Below are 19,590 nucleotides of genomic sequence, written 5' to 3' on the forward strand. Positions count from 1 at the left end.
CAAGAAAAGAAAAGAAAACCTGTAAGCAAAACTTCTCTGTTACACACAGGCTGACTATTTACTGCTTATGTCATTCCAGTCCCATTGATTTCAGTAGTACAACTTTTCACACCAAGATCCTGAGCACAATTACTTGGAAGGACGTGCTACTGATTTCAATTAAATATGCTCCTCACTGGGGCTTATTACCCAAAAGATGCAAAGCATCACCAAACCACATTTTTATCCATGGCCCAACAGTTTCCACAAGTTTCATGCAAATGCAGTAGCTATTTTAAAGTGAAAGTTAGGGAGTAGCCTAGTTGTGAGGAATTCTGCTTTTTTGGGGGGGGGGGATCAGGGGAGGAATTTTCACGGCTGCACTCAAAAGGCTGAGGTAAAATACAATTTAAACTTTAAAACAACATGAAATGCTACGGAAGTGGGTGGGGAGCACAGTTGTCAAGACTCTCATACTACCTCATTGCATCCAGCAACTGCAAGAGCCTGACCACTGTATCCCGTACATTGGTAACCCAGAGGCTGGATTAATGCAATGCGCTCTATATAGCCGTATAGTGTGGTTTTAAGTAGAATTGTGTAAACTGCTGTTTTGTTTTTTGAATAGCAAATAAATAAAAGTATATAAGTACTACTACTAGTACTACTAGTACTACTACAGTGGTACCTCTGGTTACGTACTTAATTTATTACGGAGGTCCGTTCTTAACCTGAAGCACCAATTTAGCTAATGGGGCCTCCCGCTGTCACCACCACGCGATTTCTGTTTTCATTCTGAAGCAAAGTTCTTAACCCAAGGTATTATTTCTGGGTTAGCGGACTCTGTAACCTGAAGCGTCTGTAACCTGAGGTACTACTGTAATAATAATTTTATCATTTATACCCCGCTCATCTGGCTGGGTGGCTCCAGCACAAGAACTGGCCCTGATGGTGTTTGAGGCATCCTTCTTTGGTATCCCTGCATCCCTCCTTTGGTCCTGTGAATCAGGACAGGCCTTCAATAAGGAAAAATAAACAACACTGCATTCAGATAACTATAAATAGATTGTCTGGAAAGCCTCTGGGGTAGCCAGGACTTGCTTTGGATAGCCAAGACTTGCTTCTGTACATTTGAGAAATATTTTGAGAGAGTTTCCCATGAAACGCTGAACCACAGAGGATTTCCCATGAATTAAACACCCACCGATTCCGTAGTAGTATGGGGTGAGAACAGACACCTTGGCAAAGTGGCTTCCTCCCAAAATTTCTCCCAGCAGTCCGTGAATCTGCTGTTGCAACGCGCTAAGACTACCACTGCCTGTGGGCGAAAACAAAAACAAAGCATAAAAACCAGATCAGAAGCAAAGGGAAGACAGGACAAAATATCGCGAATCACTTTACAAGAACGACGCGTGTTACGTTATCAGAAGGTGGGATCCAGCTGATGCTCCTTGAGTTTTTGCTTCAGTCGAGGCATCTGCTAAAGGAAGAAGGGAGGCGATCTTTGCCAATTTGCCCCCCCCCCCCCCGCTCCATGCCATCTCCCAACCCATCCTGGAGATTCCCCAACCCTCCAGAGCAGGTTTTCAGAGGGTGCTATGGGCTTCAGTGGGGAGAGGAAATGGGGGGGGGGATCACCTCCTGCATTCTTCCATTAGCAGATACGTTATGCAAGGGTACCAAATGGATATTACCCTGAGCTTGTCAGCATCTTTTCTGTTGTTGTTTTTTTTTAAAGAACTTCATATAGCACTTCAAAGCAGGCTGACAAGGACATAACTGAAGTTTAAGCCATTTCTGAAATGTTATGAGTTTTAATAAATATGACTCTGTAAAGGTGTTTTTTTTAATGGACTGAGGCACCCATAATGCAACTGTCATTTAAAAGATTAAATATTCACCTTTTCGCTGTAGTTGCTGACAGTAGCGCTCATGAAACCATGGAATTTGGAGCTCTGGGCACTCCAGACAGACCGCTCGGTTCAGTTCCATCAGTCGTAAGCGGACCCTCCGGTTTAAGGAACCCGGTAGCGCTGTTTTTTTTAAAAAATGGAGGGGGAAAACGAATGCTATTTACACCACTGTACGCCTGACAGCACTTCTGTAAGTACAAAAGCAAGCAGCCCTTCAGACAAAGGACACGGCCACAGAAGCAAATCAGAAGTCTCTTCAGCTGCAATCCAGCCCCCCCCCCCACTGTACACTGGGCTGCGGGGGAACTGGATTGAACAGAGGCACCCCTCTGCTTGCTTCTGCTGGCTCAGCCAGCCTCCTGTCAGGATGCTGTCAGCAGCTCCCGGCTGGTTGCCCAGGAGATTATAAAGACAAGGAAAAGTTTCTTACAGTTCTTTTTTATTTCAATCTTTAGAGAGAGGCTATAGGACCCAGCCGCTTGGATAATGGCATTGTCCCAAGTGAATCTCCACCCCCCCCGTCTCTCCCACTTCCTTATTTGTCACTTCTACGGGTGCCACTAAGTGCCCTCTATCTTTGAGCTCTTTGCTCTCCTACTTTTAAGGCTCACCGAGTTCTGGCAGATAGATAGAGGGTCTGAAATGCTTTCTAATGACAACATGTCAGCCAGCTGCTCTGGCTCTCCCATGATTTCCCAAATCTGCCTCTGAGCTGCTTCCTCCCTCAAACCCCTGTTGTAAATCTATACTGTCTTCCTCTTCCTCCTCCCTGGGTCAGGATGGGGAGGTGGTCTCCACTATTCCTCCTCTGCCCAGTCCCTGACACCTCCACTGGTACAGACCTCCGGCCTTCCACTCACCCTACCCCCGTTGGCAGAGCCCAACGGATAGCCAACAAAACGGGGCCTTCTGAGGGCTAAGATGGCCTGGGATCCACAGACTCCCAAGCTGCCCTCACAGCCAGCTGGCAGCACAGGTCTAATACAAAGTTGGCACAGGTATGGGGTCTGATCTGCCTCCCCAACTCCAACGCCTTCCAACACTACAGGCTGGGGAGGTAGCCTTGTAAATCTGCAGAAGCAGCTGGTTCTGAGAACTAGTAGCGCTTTCTAAAAAATGAATACATGCAGAAGGGAAAAGACATTGATCAACACAACCTTACATAGAGCCCTGTTGAATTCATACTCAATGGGTATAGGGCTTCAGCAAAACAACAACAACCAGAAGTCAAAATTCACTCTGGGCTTCTTTATGAAGCTGAGAAACATTGTTACCCCTTTTGGCTTTTAAAATATTCTGGCTGTTTGGAATTTTGAGGGCTCCTATCTACAAGCATTTCAAAGAGACAATAGAGAAGGTGAGGAGAGCTTCGTTCCTCTTTTGCCCTCTGGGAGGGAAAAGGAAAATCACTGTTCTGTTTTGGTGCTGCTGATGCAGAGGGCAACTTCCTCACAAACATAGCCACAACTCGGGGGGTCCACCATGCCTTCTCCTCCTTCCCCCATTTAGAGAGGGCATAGGGGGGATGAAAGTAAGCAAGCAATAAAGGTATTATTCTACGCACAGTGAACAAAGCTTCACTGAGAAAAGTGGGACTTACATCTGAGTAAAAATGGAAACTGCCAGATGACATGTAGTGGATTGGTTAGTACAGAAATGCCCAAACGAATAAATGAAGTCTCAATCGGATGAAAATTTATAGTTGAACAGACTAAATTAAAATGCTAGTTTTAACTGTACCTTCATTTTTTAAAAAATGAAAGTAATGTTTTACTCCTGACCTAGCTTAGGGGAGCATTTATGGGAAGAACTACCTGACTGAAGATTGATGTATGATTCTCTAAACAAGTAACCTCATTTATAATCACAACTGAAAATCCTTATTCCTTCACGCTGGGTGGAAAGAGAAGACATTTAAAACACAGTTTAGCCTGAATCAGATTTTACTTCCTTCCTATGATGGTGTTGGGGAGTAGCATGCAAGAAGAAGAAATACTTAGTAGACTGATATTTCTCCTAGGTAAGTAATGTCTGAATTGCATGTTGCCCACTCGCTATGCAAGAAGGCAGAGTATGTATCTGAAGAAAAGAATCATTGTGCTTTGCCCATTTTTACATGTGGAGGATATGGTCACGCCCGCATATCCCATTAAACAATATACTAGGCAAGCCTCAGGCTCAACCATGGTTTGTTGTTTCTCAACTGGCAAACCGTGGTTTGTTGAAAACAACCTAACTCAAACATAGGAATATTATTCCAAGGTAGATTATTGGAAACCAAGAAGACAGTAGTATCAAAAAATGCAGTTGGCTATTCCTGTTCTGAGCAAAAGAAAACACATACACACAATCTCTTACAAAATGCAAGAGTCTTGTTAAAATTTGTAATTATTTCTTACTTTCAAGCTGGGCATCTAGTTTGGCCAGAAATTCGATGTTAAATATAGCCTTTATCACATTCTCTGGAAAATACTCAGCAACAGCCAAAGCAAAACCAAGCAGCACAAGGAGATGTGGTTCAAAACTACCTGTATAAAACAAATATATTAGTGTATCCCTTAACTGACAGTATCTCTGAAGAAGTGGAGAAACAGATGGGAAACTAGAACTCTCCACACCCATATAATCACACAGAGCCCCTTCCTTGCCACAGGAATTTATCAGGGGGGTGGGGGATAAAAGTGCATCCCTGTTCCTTGCTCAACAGCTACACCCGACACACAAGTGACACATGAACAAGGCTAAAATGTTGAGTGTTTTTACATACATTTGCTTATTTATTCTGCTTCTGGAAACTGAGGTTCAGATTTTATAATGGTCCAGAGGAACAGAAGGAGCAGGGATATAGAGACTGGGAACAGGGCGGGTGGAAAACAGTGGGGAACCATCACAGAAGGAAGAATGTGATGGCAAATGTCACAGTCCTAAAAACAACCCGATTAACTGTACACTGATAGAGCTTATTTTCATGCTGTTGGCCTTGACGTTAATTTGGACACAATAATAGATCCCTCGCCCACATCCTCTCCAGCATGGTTTATGTAAGAAAATCACTGTTAGTACTCCCACACTCGTATTCACCCAGTCCTTGCCTTCCAGCCCCTTCTCCATACATTGCCATGCCTAAGGCTGTGCAACTGGGTCTTCCCACATTGCGAGCGGCACATTTGCAGCAGCAGCTTCATAAGCGCCCTTTGCAGGAAATAACCAAATGAATCTTTGTCTTAAAATCTGTGGCGGTATTTTTGTATCAGCAAGCACAAATTGTTTAAAATGTCTCCTGCTTAGCGCTGTGCTCATTTTGAAAGATGGGGGAAGGAAGAGCTGCCACTTCACTGCTCATCAGTTTAAATTCATTTCTACCTACCAATGTTTAGAATAAGCACAACGTTGTTGTTGTCGTCCTGCGGCCTCCCAAAAAACAACAACAAATGGTTCTGAATTATATCAGTTTTCTTTGATTCAAAAAGAGATTTTATTTGGCCTTGTGCACTCATCACACTGCCAATTGGCACCTTGGGGAAAATGTCACCCAGCTACTATTCCTCTCTGATGAACTTACCCAAGCAAGAGCTCAAGTGCTGAAGGAAAGCCTCAAAAAACTCTTCACTCTGGGGAGGGTCGTAATTTAGAGTAGCAAAGGGACGGAGAAAAGAGTAAATCTCAGAACTGTAAACCTAGAGAAGAAGCAAGGGGGTGGGGGAGAAAAGGACAGTGTCAGCATTCACCATGTATGTCTGCCAGATTTTAATAATTCCTCCAGTATACCTGAAGGAGCATCTCCACCCCCATCATTCAGCCCAGACACTGAGGTCCAGCTCCGAGGGCCTTCTGGTGGTTCCCTCACTGCAAGAAGCCAAGTTACAGGGAACCAGGCAGAGGGTCTTCTCGGTAGTGGCACCCTCCCTGTGGAACGCCCTCCCATCAGATGTCAAGGAAATATACAACTACCTGACTTTGAGAAGACATCTGAAGGCAGCCCTCTTTAGGGAAGTTTTTAATGTTTGATGTTGCATAATGTTTTTAATATTCTGTTGGGAGCCGCCCAGAGAAACCCAGCCAGATGGGCGGGGTATTCTTATGCAAAAAGCAACAAAAGTTAAGAAGGTGGTCTGTAAACATCATCAAGTTCCTTCCCCACACATCAGTGGGGCTTTGTTGAGCCGACAGCCGATTCCCCCATTGTATGCAACTTCACAGATGCACACGGGGATTTGGAATATAAGACCCATGTAAATGGGGATATGCTTTCTATAAAATGGGTCCTTGTCTTCAGTCTCTCCCTAATGTGAGCAAGTTATACATGTTCCTGGGGTAGCAATCAAATCATTCAGCGTAGTGTGCAATGCAGACCCAATACACTGGGGGGGACGGGACACATCTCTGATAAACTATGTCCAAATAAGAATACACACAAAATGTAACACTGCATGCTGTTTGTACTATCACTTTCAAGGGAAATGAAATGATCATGTGTCATTAGTACCTTATCTATATGCTGAACGGTAACGGCAGCTATTCTATCAAGTAATGGAACGCAGAGATAGGAAGTTCTGGCAATAAAAGATGACAACTCTGGCACATTTGTCCATGTAATCTGGTCCGCCAAGCGCTGAAGTGCAACCATGGTTTCCTCAAGGAGCATTTCTTCAAACCAGTCTCCAGATATGTATTTCAACTCGTCTAACAGAAGATCCAGATCGTTGGCTTTCTGAAGTCTCTCAAGTGCACAATGATTGACTTTTTGCAAAAGTTTTCCGTACTGCACCGTGGGGCTTTGCTGATAGGGCTGATCACGTCGGATCCATTTCATAACAGCTGTGGTGAAGGAACTCAAATCACTCAGGCTGCACTGAGGCATTACAGCTTCCATTCGAGTGACTATGACTTCATCCATGTAGGAGTTAGGAAGCAAGGAAAGAACACGGATGAGCATGGAAATATCCGTCGGTACGACATTAGTGTGTAAACAGCTGGAACGCAAAACAGAGAGATATACATCTGTCAGTGATGAAGAGTGAAAATCGGCGGGCCACAAATATTTTTAGTGCATTTTACGCCCAGGTCAATTGCATGTTTGCTTGAAAAGAAATCCGACCGATCAGGAGCGAGCAGCGGGTATGGGAGGCAGTGGCATCATTGTGGCTTACCAGAAGGAAGATGTGGGGCAGTGTGGCCAGCACCAAACTCCTTGCCACCTCATCCCCAACCCTGGTAAGCTACAGTGACACCAGTGCTGGGAGGCGAACAACCCACCCACCCACACCAGCTGCTCTTGCCACAGATATCATGGCAAGCTACTTAAATCCCTAGCCGTATACTCTGAAAATGTCGAAATAGGAACAAATACAGCAAACTGGGTCAGACTGAGCTTATTCCCCAGTGTAATTCACTTATAATTCCTTAGCAAGAAATTGTATCCACTGTATCAAATTTTAAAAGGGTATGGAAATTAGGGAAGAACCCTGATCAAAGACATTTTCAATTGATTAATATATCAATTAAATGGACATTGGCACAAAAATGTTATTTCTAAAGCCAGTAGTGTGCTTCATTTAGAAGTGAGATATTCTTCCCATGTGCAAGAGGAAGAATGCCTTCTTAAGATGATCACTGCAAACCGCAATTTTGATAAGTACAGTGGTACCTCGGGTTACATACGCTTCAGGTTACATACGTTTCAGGTTACAGACTCGCTAACCCAGAAATAGTACCTCGGGTTAAGAACTTTGCTTCAGGATGAGAACAGAAATCGTGCTCCGGCGGCGCGGCAGCAGCGGGAGGCCCCATTAGCTAATGTGGTGCTTCCGGTTAAGAACAGTTTCAGGTTAAGAACAGACCTCCGGAACGAATTAAGTTCTTAACCCGAGGTACCACCGTACTTCCTGGTCCATGGGGTCACAAAGAGTCGGACATGACTAAACGACTAAACAACAACAACAACAACACCACTTCCTTGAATTCTGCTAAGGAAGAAGGGAAGGATTCAAACGTAACAAATTAATAAAGAAAGCAACCATCAGAATATATTTGCTGATAAAATGTTCTTTCTTACCTGGTGAGCAACCTTTGTAATTTGGAATAAATCTCAGGATTGGAGCAATGAAATAGGAGGAGGGCGTAGGCCAATTTGGCCAATTCTACTGGTTTGTAGAGATCCATATGTTTGTAAAGCAGAGACACAATCCTGAAAACCAAAAGCAGATGAGGCTAAATTTCAGGGTGAAATTAAAATCCTTTCAAATAACAGTGAAGATGTATTTTACAAACTGCCCTGGCCCTGAGATGAACACAGATTAAATTACAAGACGGATCATAAATCTATTTTGAATGGAGTATCTGTAACATCGGCACAACAGCAAAAGCAGGCTGCTTGGGATCTGTCAATGCTTTCTGATAACGATGTCCTGCATTTCATGTGCTGTTATGCCAGGAGTCACCACCATAATGTCGGTGGGTGCCATTGTGCCTGTCAATACCTCTTTGCAGTGCCCACAAAAAGACATGGTAAATGTCCCTTCAAAAATCCACAATGCATGATAGAATGTTTACTCTTCCTGCTCTGCTTCTGTCCGCAGTGGCTCAGTTTCTTTTACAATGAACTCACGCCCTTAAACACGCCCACATTTCACTAGATCCCAGAATTGTACATTTTGTATTATGCCATATCCTCCATGGCAGCTATTTTGCAGCTGATACCCTGTGGCACTCCCTCGGATTCCAGAAGTGACCATCCCTTTGCCCTGAAAGGCTGGCGATCACTGGGTTATATCCAGAAACTTGAACAAAGTTGGGACACCCATACACTGCTGCAAATAGATATATTGTCTTATTCCAGCGATAAAAATGGTGTAATCTGAAAATCATGTCCATATTGGCCTTGCCTTCACTGGCAGAAATCTGGACTCCTGTCCTTAATTAAAGAACATAGTTAATAAAAGGATGATTGGATCCAATGGTGCCCTTCCATTTGTGGATGTTTCTTTGATATGGTAAAGGTAAAGTAAAGGTACCCCTGCCCGTATGGGCCAGTCGTGTCCAGTCTGGGGTTGCATGCCCATCTCGCTTAAGAGGCCGGGGGCCAGCGCTGTCCGAAGACACTTCCGGGTCACGTGGCCAGCGTGACAAGCTGCATCTGGCGAGCCAGCGCAGCACACGGAAACGCCGTTTACCTTCCCGCTATAAAGCGGTCCCTATTTATCTACTTGCACCCGGGGGTGCTTTCGAACTGCTAGGTTGGCAGGCGCTGGGACCGAGCAATGGGAGCGCACCCCGCCACAGGGATTCGAACCGCCGACCTGACGATTGGCAAATCCTAGGCGCTGAGGTTTTACCCACAGCGCCACCCGCGTCCCACCTTTGATATGGTAGAGGCTAATATTAATGGAAATGGGAAAGCAATTTGTATTTATCCCCCTTTCTCCTGCGGCCCCTTGCAACATGAAATGTCTGCTCTGGAGTCAGAGGATTTGACCAAAACAAGTCAAACACCCCTGTTGTTTACCTAAGTGCCAGCTGAATCCCAGAGCCTTCTGTGAATGGAAGGAGTCAAGCTGGGTATACCATAGCATTCTATAAACTAAATTAACTTTTTCAGAGAGGAAGGGAAGAAAGTGTTACACGCTTTCCAAGATAGTGGACCCTATCCAACACACATAAACAACGTACGAGTGAAAAGCACCTCTACTCATATATGGCAGGAGGAAGAAAAATGCCATCCACTTGGAGGCCCTCATACTTTAAAGGAGTCTCAAAGTTTATGCTGGTCTTGATCCTGGTCACTGTATTTGCAGCAATTTCAGGGCACCATACAGAAAAAGGAAAAACACCAAGTAGATGCAGGGAAATTATTTTCTCTCTGCTCTTTAATTTTTACCCCAAGCCACCCTAACAGGGAAACAAGATGGGATGTTAAATACCTTCCTATATTTAATATGCATGCTTAAAATTGTAAATAGCTGCTGTGAGAGGGATCTGAAATTAGGAATGCAACAGGTGGGTGGGATTTAAGCCTTTTCTCTCCTGCTGCCATTCTGATGAAAACCTCTTCTCTAAAGCTGCTTATTTGCATTGTAAGAAAACCTCCAATTGGCACTATGGGATTCTTTCTGGCCATGCAAAAAGCAGCCTCAGGGGAGACGTTTTCCTTTTTAAAAGCAGGTACATTAAGTGTAAAGATGCATTTAATGTTTTGCCTAGTTTGGCCTCAGGCACAAAGTGGGACAAAATAACTTTGCTGTTTTTGTTCACCCGCTTCATTGGGGTTTACTAACACCCGTTGTGTCAGGACATGTCTTGTGCACATTCCAGCATATATTTCCACAAAAAAAAATTAAGTCAAATAAGCTTAATGTCAACCAAATAGTGATGAGTTACACCATAATCCTAGGCACGCTTACCTGGATGCAAGTTCTGCTAAAATCAATGGGACTTGCTTCCAATAGATGTGTTTAGGACTGTGGTGTAAGGTAAGTCAATGGCATATCATATAGTGCAAGCATATTCAGCGTTCTGTATCAGTCATTCTTAAACTAAACAGAAGTTACAGATTTTTCACTTGCTGCATTCTGAACAGTCAGGAAAGGGAAGTTACAGAAATTGAGAACATTTTGAGTCGCCATTTTGTACTGAAGGTTTACTTTTGAATCAGTTGTGGATGTCTGATTTCTGTTTCTTGCATAGCGTCCGCCACTGCCAATGTTTGCTGATGGTCAAATTCATCTGCCACTAGTAGAGCAGTTTCAGTTAACCTAAAAATAAACATACAAAATATTACATATTTCCAGCAGTTTAAGAGGTCACAGAGTTGTGTATATCACTCTTATTTCAAAAAGGGAAAGAAGCGTGCTTGGGGAAATGGAAACAGACTCCACAAAGTGAAGCTTTTAATGTATCTTGAAAGAAAGAAAGAAAGATAACCTTAAAACACACACAGCTCCAGTAAACATTTAGGAGTAGAGGTTCCCCATCAGGGAGCAATTTAACTTAGGGTCACACTGAATGAGTACTATCTTCAGGAGCAGGAGAATGGTGTGGTTCCTTTACACTACAATACACCATACACTACAATAGTGATGTATGGAAGTGAGAGCTGGACCATAAAGAAGGCCAAAGAATTGATGCTTTTGAATTATGGTGCTGGAGGAGACTCTTGAGAGTCCCATGGGCTGCAAGAAGATCAAACCTCTCCATTCTTAAGGAAATCAGCCCTGAGTGCTCACTGGAAGGACAGATCCTGAAGTTGAGACTCCAATACTTTGGTCACCTCATGAGAAGAGAAGACTTCCTGGAAAAGACCCTGATGTTGGGAAAGATGGAGGGCACAAGGAGAAGGGGACGACAGAGGACGAGATGGTTGGACAGTGTTCTCGATGCTACTAACATGAGTTTGACTAAACTGCAGGAGGCAGTGGAAGACAGGGGTGCCTGGCGTGCTCTGGTCCATGGGGTCACGAAGAGTCGGACACGACTAAACGACTAAACGACAACAACATACAGCTACAAATACAGCATGTTTCCTAAGCCCCAGATTCAGTAATGTGCTCTTCCACCATCACAAGGGCAGCATATGAGACAATGCAGGAAAAGCATGCGGCTGATCCGAGGCAAATAAATAATAACACTTTTGGTTCTGGATTGGTGAAGGGTGAAATTTGGAACCCTAGCTTCTGTTCTTTCTGTAGGAAACAGTGACTTCAGCCCCCTCATCTCTTGTGCCATTGTGAGCAAAGAAAAAAGGCAACACAAACCACATGATTCTGTACAGAAATACTCTTGGAACAAGCAATTATTGTTGGCTGTTGGTATCAACAAATGCATATTGAGATGAAAGAGCAGTCCAAATATTGAACATGCAACAAGATGCCAAAACTGTTCAAATGGACCAAGAGAATAGAGAGTGCTCTGTTCTAGTTCTATGCTATTGGCGGTACCCATGGAACTTCAAATTTCTGAAGACATTTTCAGGGTAACAGAAACTCTGTGCACATCTCTTTGGATTTGAGCCTGTGACTAATTCTGCAATTTCCATTACTTCTGAGGAAGGAGTTAAGTGTGCTCAACAAGGCTGTTGTTGTGTTGCCTTTCCTCAGCACAACAAGAACATTTGTCACAGATGGAGTGAAAAAGACGCCAATGGCAAGGTGTGTGTGTGCATATATGCAACCTGAAATCTATTTTGTCAATTTGGGTCAGCAATAGTAACAAAGCAAGTCCACAGGAGGATGTTTCACCATTAATAGCGTAAGCCGAGCACAACTCCATTGCATTTGTAGTTTCCCTTTGTTGAACTGCAGCCTCTTCTGCCTCAGATAGCAATGGTCTTCAGATAAGGAAAAATGTATTCACATGCACAACAAGTAAGCCAGAAGTGAAACTTACCGTTCTCTGACCTCTGGTCCTGCCATGGGTGCAAGGGTAACAAACAGTCGAGGGAAGCTTGAAGAATTATTGTAGTCATCCATTGCTTCCATCAGTTTCTGTTTAGCAACTAATTTTAACTCAACGCTGCTGAATTGTAAAGCCTGGTAAAGTCCAAGGATGATAACCACACGGTCAACACCTAGCTGGTTCGCATTCTGAAGAAAAACTTTGTTACACTTGTCCAGCAGTGGTCGATGAGGTAGTTTGACATTCCGGAGAAACTGTACAAATCGTCTGGCATTATTCAAGGGGGCAGATTCCGAGGTTTCCAGAAGAAACTCTGCCTTCTGTATTAACCGATCTCTAAAATGCTGCGAGATAACGCCAGATATGCTGACCATCAAAATTGACAAGACCCTAAAAACATTCCAAAAAAAAGTATGCAGTGATTGAACGAACCCAACAATATTTAAGGACATTACATTAAAAATGGAAAGGACTGGAGGAAGGGAGGTAAGGTTTTGAGGCAGAATGAGATTGGGTGTCTTTTTTTTGAAACTCTATTTGAAAGAGGCAAAAATTAAAGGAAAAAGCATTTTGCCTTCAAGGCAAAGCTGTTCTTGAGTCTTTTCTTAATGCTATGCAGACTGGAGTGTTTTCAAGCAAAATAACGGAAATATTTCCATATCAGAAGGGCAGATCTTTCTCTGCCAATGAAGAGAGATCTGCAATATCCTAGGATCCCTGCAATGCCCTCCTAGGGACTGTAGGATTGCAGCGGAAGAGGATTTAAATCCACAGGCACAATAAAACAGTAAAAATGATAACCACAAGGGACCTACCCACATATGGGGTGTCCTATCAGTTGCACCTTCATTAGAATTGTGTTCAGCTAACTTAAACAAGAGAGGCCTAAACAGGTATGCTACAGTAGTGCTGTATATGCATGAGAACGATAACAAGAATACTCTCAATTCTTCTGAGACATTTATAAAATTAAGATTACCTTCCATCTTGTATGGAATCCAAGTTCCTATTCACAATATCAGCTATATCACCAGTGAGAGGACTAAGGTACATTTGTTGGTCATGTAGGCACATTGCAAATTTAGATAGTAGAGGCATGCTGAGTCTGTGAGGATATAAAAGGAAAAGCCTGCTTTACAAAAGCTTTAAAACATTTACCTATATACAAATTTTAAGAGATTCTTGAAGAGCAGTTCACTGCTTACTTACATTATTGATTTAAAAATTACACACAAACCTGCAACTGTCCCTTGGTAACAAATTATAACAGCTTTACATCCTGCAGTTATCGGTCATCCTAGATTACTACTTTCAAGTACCTTGTAAAACAGATTTTAACATTTCTGGACTGGTTTTCTTTTTACCGTTTACTGCTGGTTTTATTAAGTGTGGTTTGTTGTATGCTATTTTACCTTGTAAGCTGCCTTGAGAGGGCTGATGCCCTTTGTGAAGGGAAGCGGGTATTTACTTGCTTACTCTATAATAACAAAACCCAACTTCCACTCCAATGGTTCTGCTAAAACCAGGCCACCAGCGCTAGATTTAGAGCAGTTCCCCTGCCAAGCCAAGTATGTGCATCACTATCATCATCTTCCCTATATTTTTATAGGTACCTACTGAAAAGATGCATATAAAAGCAATTATACCAAAAGTAATTATTGTGGAAATAAGAATGGGGTGGAGGCAATTCCCCCCCCTCGTTGAGGACACCATATTACCAAAGTCCACTCATGATACTAAGAGGGAGGGGGGGCAAGGTTTTAAAGCTATTTTTAAAGGAAATTTGCAATGGGCTGACATACTCCTGGGTTTTCCTGGAGAATTATAAACAATTTTCAAAAATTCAGCCGGGATGCCATTTTCGATGGACGTATGGCAGCTCTACCTTACACTGCAATCAGTTACCCTATTAAATGCTATAGCCAAATTGACCTTTTATATTCTCCACCCTCATTAAGCCTCATCAGTACATTAGCTGAGGACTCTGCTGGAAGTGTTTGTTTTTTCCAACCCTTCACTGATCTATTGAAGCAAAGGTTTGTCTCACTGTACTACCATGGAAATAATATTTCTGGTACTCCTACCAGTCATCCCAAAACAACTCTCCCCTGCCAAAACTCTGGCCTAAGCCACATGATTCAGCTATCCCCCAGCAAGGCTTTGGACATTCTCAGATCTAACTTCTTCCCTGATCCTGGCATTGTCTTCTGGTGGAACTGGCAACCAACCACAACTCTGACCAAGGGCTTGTTTACAGTTCCACTTGTCCCATTGCTTTCCCCTGGGAAAACCTGAACTGGAACAAATGCCAATTGGTTTCTCTGTGGGTTGATGTTTGTTCCTCTTTAGTGGTAAACAGCAGGTTTCCCAGCAGCAGGCCAAGCAAAAAAACAACAACAAAAAACCCTCTTGGACCCATGCTTTCTAGACAAGCAGAAGTGTGGATGTGTCCTACCTAACTCAACTAAGTACTGCTGACCAGCACCCAGTAGTATTATATACACTTCTTCTGGCCCCTCCAGTCTAGCCCCAGCCAACCACACCATCTAACTGAAAATTCTGAATCTGCACCCACCAATCAAATTTGGCATACTGAGAATTCTAACTCAAGAGCTGTCCATTAAGGCTCCACACGACAGTTAGACTGACTTTCATTGGACCATACAGAAACATGTAAATAACCAGCCTCAGCCCCCTTTGGCAAGTGGTAAATACCATTTCTAGACTGGTAGCCTTCAACCATTTCAGAATGGGGGTCATCTTTAACCCAACATGCATTTGGGGATCAGCTTCTTATTTTTATTTAGCGTATATTTGAAGTACAGTGGTAGTACTGCTATTGTGACCACCTTAGGTCAGGTACAACTTAGCAGAGGGTCCTTGCCTTGTCCTTCTTTCCCTTTAAAGTTTTACTTAAATGTGCATCAGAACTGGAGGTGGGGGAGAGGACAGGGAGGGCTCTAGGGCGCAGACCAGACACAAGAGGAAAAAAGCAACATGTACCCCAAAGTGAGCTTGTGACTGCCCACAGCACTGAACATCAAAGTTTTCCAAATCCCTTGAACTTCCTGCCTATCTACATAAGGCACCCTCACTATACTACTTTAAATCCCTGCTGAAATCTTCATGTCACCAAGCCCACTGAGTCACATAATTTAACATACAGTATATACCTGCTTTTTAAATTTTGCTGGTTTTGTGATTTATTTATTTTTAAAAAAATAGTTTTATGTATATTGCTCAGATGTTTTCAGTTAGGCAGTTTATTTTTTAAAATAATTTTACACACACACACACACACACACAGAGAGCTTAGATATTAGCCCAGATTCTTGAGTTTATTGTTCTGGTACACTTTAACTTCCTCAGGGAAGGGCGGACTGGAGCAGAGGTTATTTTCTCCCATAAATCTTTATAGATTCTTCTATAAACTGGTTTAAAACCAAGTCTTCCACTGCTTTCATTTAGGAATCTTAACAGTGCAATCCTATGCTGAAATAAATCTCACTGAGGTTAGTTAGCCTTACTGCCAGTTACATAGCTATCAAATTTAAGCCTAAAGTCACCTTTCAAAATCTATCCAGGAGTGTTACATTCTTAAATCTGTAGCTGCCTTTATTGGTACAATGGTCCTCAGTGCAAATTTATCTTAACCCACAACTACTTCAGCTTTGAAGAGAGAAAGGGGCCTACCATACTTTTAATAAATTAAGCTTGTCAGTACTAACCTTGTGATAGTTTTTATAAGCATGAGCTCTCAAGCTTTCAATTTATAGGATTTTAATTTTAATGTGTACTTGCCCATTTAATCTTCTCCAGCATTCCATGACGAGCTCTTCAACCAGCGAATCATGGGCCTCAATTCCAAACCTTCACAAGGACCAAAAGACAAGTCAAATGCTCTGCATAGATATTTTAACAGAGATGGGGGGGTGGGAGAACCTGTGCGGTTTTTAATGTATTACAGATAGCTGGTTGCTAGAGTTTTGTACTTACCGAACACTTTCCCTGCGTGTTCTGGAAAGCCTCTTACAACTATGAACAGATCAGTGCTTGGAACTGTGCAGCTAGGATGCCAACTCTCTTTCCCCTTTAAACCCCACATTTTCTTCAAGGCCTTTTACTTAATCACTTAAATCCCTGGGCCAGGTTCAGCTTCCTAGTTCCACTAGTAAGAGCCAGTTCAAGAACTCCCGCTGGTGCAATGGGGTCCCCCCCACGCCTCCCACTGCATCCCCAAATCGGCACTGTGGGGATTGGGAGAACTCACAAACAGCATGCAAGTGGTAGAAGAGGAGAGGTTGTTACGCTAGGCAGGCAAAAAGGCTTGTGCCGATGGAATATTTTACCGAGAGGCTGAATTTCCTCCCATCTCCGCTGTAACCAACCGTAAATATGCATAACTGCATTTGCTCACATTCAGCCCTTAACACTTGGCTCTCCTTCTTCTCCATTGCTCTACCTGCTTGGAACAGAAAGTCAGCCACAGCTGGAACTTTGTATTTTGCTTTTCAAACTTTTTGGACTCTAACTCCTATCAGCCCCAGCCTGCAATGGCCAATGACCACGGGTGATGAAAACTGTGGTCCAACAACAACTGGAAGGCCACAGATTCCCCATCCCTGCAGTAACCAATAGTGAGAACCTTCTGGAAGTTGTTGTCATCTCCGCAATGATTGTCTAGTTTCCCTCTGAACTGCCTAACATCAGGACATTAATGGGAGAAAATACTGGCAGCCAAGCTACCTTTGCTTTGGCTTGATTGTGCCTGTAACTGTCAGTCCCTACACCGCCTTGTACACCTAACATCTGCTACGTGAGAGTAATCTCATACATTTTTATGGAGGTCAGACACAGGGAAGGATGACTCATTAGATCATACACTGTTTAGATAGATAGAGAAATATGAGCAAATTTTAAACAGGCATTGTACGAGTGAGCTGTGCTTTTGCAGCAACCAGGATGCTTCAGTTTAAGCATATATTTTTTAAAAAACACAATTACTTTTTAAAACCCAGGTTAATAAACTTACCCCGTTACATTTCAGCATCATACTATATGGCTTACCTGAGTAAATTATACAGAATATCCACTAATGCTTCATTATCCATTTGTTCAATCTTGTTTTCTGCTAAAATGCGAAGTATAAGAAACTGGGAGTGATTTTTTACATAATCAGTAAGCCTCAGAGGCTCAGGCTTCTTCTTTTGAAACTCCCAAAGTATATTAATTGCCCTTCCCACGTGTTTTTCAGAAAGTTTGGTTTTGTTCTTTCCAACAACGTCAAACACTTGATCTTCATTTATGCAGTTATTTAGCTGGCTTAACAAGGGATCACTACTCCAAGTCTGACACTGGCGACATCTCAGTGCAAATAAATAAAAACGTCTTACAGACAGCATATTTGTGATTTTTATGTTTTTTGAAACATGTCCAGAATGAGGCTACTCTTCTTCACTTCCAATCAGATGCAAACCACAAGCTAGTAGCAAGGTGAAGCATTTAGATATATAATATTGCTTTCCCCTTATTCTTTGTAGTTACTGTTGAAGAAGCAGAAATAATTCTGAAGAACCTGCAAAAGCAGCAGTTTAAAATAATTAGTCTTGCAAATAAGTTATTAAACCACAAAATTTGATTGTTCTGTCTGCCTGTGCATGCCTGTATCAATATTGTAGCCTATCAATAGTCCAAACAAACAATATTTGGCATTCAAACTTCACTCAAAATCATGGTTTAGTGTTACATGATGAGTTGCAGTGAGCTTCAGGTTCAATATTCCTCCCCTCCTCTGGTGTGGCTGTAGAGGAATTTGGAAGCTCTCACTTCCATTTTCGATTCAGCTTCCATTTTTTATTTTGTTGCTCACCAGGAAAAGTGAACTCAAATAAAGTGTAGATCATCTTAACAATGGTTTGTTGAAACTTGCCAACTTCAAAGCACAGGTTTTATGAAGTTTGTTAGTAACAAACCATACTTGAGAAATCTGTCCATATAGCACTAAGCTGTAATATAGCAATATGCGTGAATCAAGCCACTGCAGTTGCCCCCCCCCATCAAGTAAATAAATAGAAATACTTAACTAACTGACCAATTACCTCGCAGATAACTTGGTTCTGCCTCCCCCGGGGATAAGTGGATTTCCTGAATCAGCAGAGGGCTGAACTAGATCACATTTAAGGTTCCACCCAACTCTAGGATTATATGAATATGTATTCCCACAGGTGTTCTGAGGTGATAATGATATTGTACTTCCTTCCTGATTTCAAGATGGATCTGACCCAAAACCTTTCCAACAAATCCAAACTCACTAGATGGTCTATTTTTTATTTTTAAAAACAATGTGTCTTGACATCCACTCATTTTCATACAGAATAGTGAAGCTCCTTCTCAATTATTATTTTTTTAAAAACCCAACACAAAACCCCCTCTGTAGAAGCCACGTGAGAGTAAGTCCACCCCTGTACACATAAACCTAGTATAACCTCTAACGTATCGACATTATCACCTTTCTCCAGCTGTGAAGGTAACAGTTTGAACCCCCGTGAACCGCCTGGATCCTTGCGCTGCTTAGGAAGTATAAGCCCATCTCTTTCAACAGAAGCATGTCGCACGCAGGAAAAGGGAGACTTCCTACAGATCACACGACCATGCTGCCTATTGCAAAGCAGGCTCCTCCTAGAATCCACATGGCGGGAGATCACCACCTCTGCTCCAGCAGCAAATATCCCCGCATAGAGAGACAACTGGCTAACAATGAAATAAATGTCTATAAATCCGTCCACACCGGCCGCAAAAAAATACACACTTACCAGCCGCTCCGCAGCTTCTGTCCTATATACAACAATCGGGTTTGAGTCTTGGTTGAAGAATCTGCTACTACATTTCCCAGCATGCTCCACCGGCAGCCTCCTTGCCTGTCGGGAGTTGTAGTCTTTCCATTGTGCAACATTGCTTGTGGCGAATCTGGGCTACCACTATTTCGTGGGGTGAAGAAGTGTGATGGCAAGCTGCTTTAAAAAGCGCACTCCCAGGACGACTCCTGCCAGCCTTAAGCTGATTTATTAGACTTTGCCTCTCCCTAGGGATCTGCGAATTTATTTTTGGCCAAGGGTTATTGATAATACATGCAAGATCGCAACCAGCCTTTCTCAACCTTGGGTCCCCAGATGTTTTTTCGCCTACAACTCCCATCATCCCTGACCACTGGTCCCTTGAGCTAGGGATCATGGGAGTTGTAGGCCAAAAAAACATCTGGGGACTCAAGCTTGAGAAATCCCAACTTTGGGGGGCCCAGATGTTGACTACA

General features: G+C 42.9%; 1 protein-coding gene across 3 annotated transcripts in view; it reads right to left on the reverse strand.

Annotated features, from left to right (window-relative positions):
• FASTKD1 (FAST kinase domains 1) overlaps positions 1–19,500 on the reverse strand; it is a 29,801-nt gene extending 10,301 nt beyond the window's left edge. Inside the window, exons 1-12 of one of the 3 annotated variants that reach the window (XM_082200252.1) lie at positions 19,094–19,500; positions 17,349–17,856; positions 16,083–16,151; positions 13,261–13,386; positions 12,273–12,671; positions 10,532–10,642; positions 7,948–8,079; positions 6,379–6,865; positions 5,455–5,569; positions 4,292–4,420; positions 1,881–2,012; positions 1,184–1,297 (exon numbers count right to left, since the gene is read on the reverse strand). In XM_082200252.1, coding sequence (XP_082056378.1) covers positions 1,184–1,297; positions 1,881–2,012; positions 4,292–4,420; positions 5,455–5,569; positions 6,379–6,865; positions 7,948–8,079; positions 10,532–10,642; positions 12,273–12,671; positions 13,261–13,386; positions 16,083–16,151; positions 17,349–17,683 — 2,149 coding nt within the window. In that variant the 5' untranslated portion in view covers positions 17,684–17,856; positions 19,094–19,500. Of the gene's footprint in view, positions 1–1,183; positions 1,298–1,880; positions 2,013–4,291; positions 4,421–5,454; positions 5,570–6,378; positions 6,866–7,947; positions 8,080–10,531; positions 10,643–12,272; positions 12,672–13,260; positions 13,387–15,847; positions 15,915–16,082; positions 16,152–17,348; positions 17,857–18,789; positions 19,072–19,093 lie in introns of those variants that run through there. The other 2 variants (XM_082200253.1, XM_082200254.1) reach the window with 2 other exon arrangements.
• Between the last annotated feature and the right edge of the window lie 90 nt (positions 19,501–19,590).

Source organism: Podarcis vaucheri (genome assembly GCF_965113315.1).
Source record: "Podarcis vaucheri genome assembly, chromosome: 1".
Lineage (NCBI taxonomy): Eukaryota > Metazoa > Chordata > Lepidosauria > Squamata > Lacertidae > Podarcis > Podarcis vaucheri.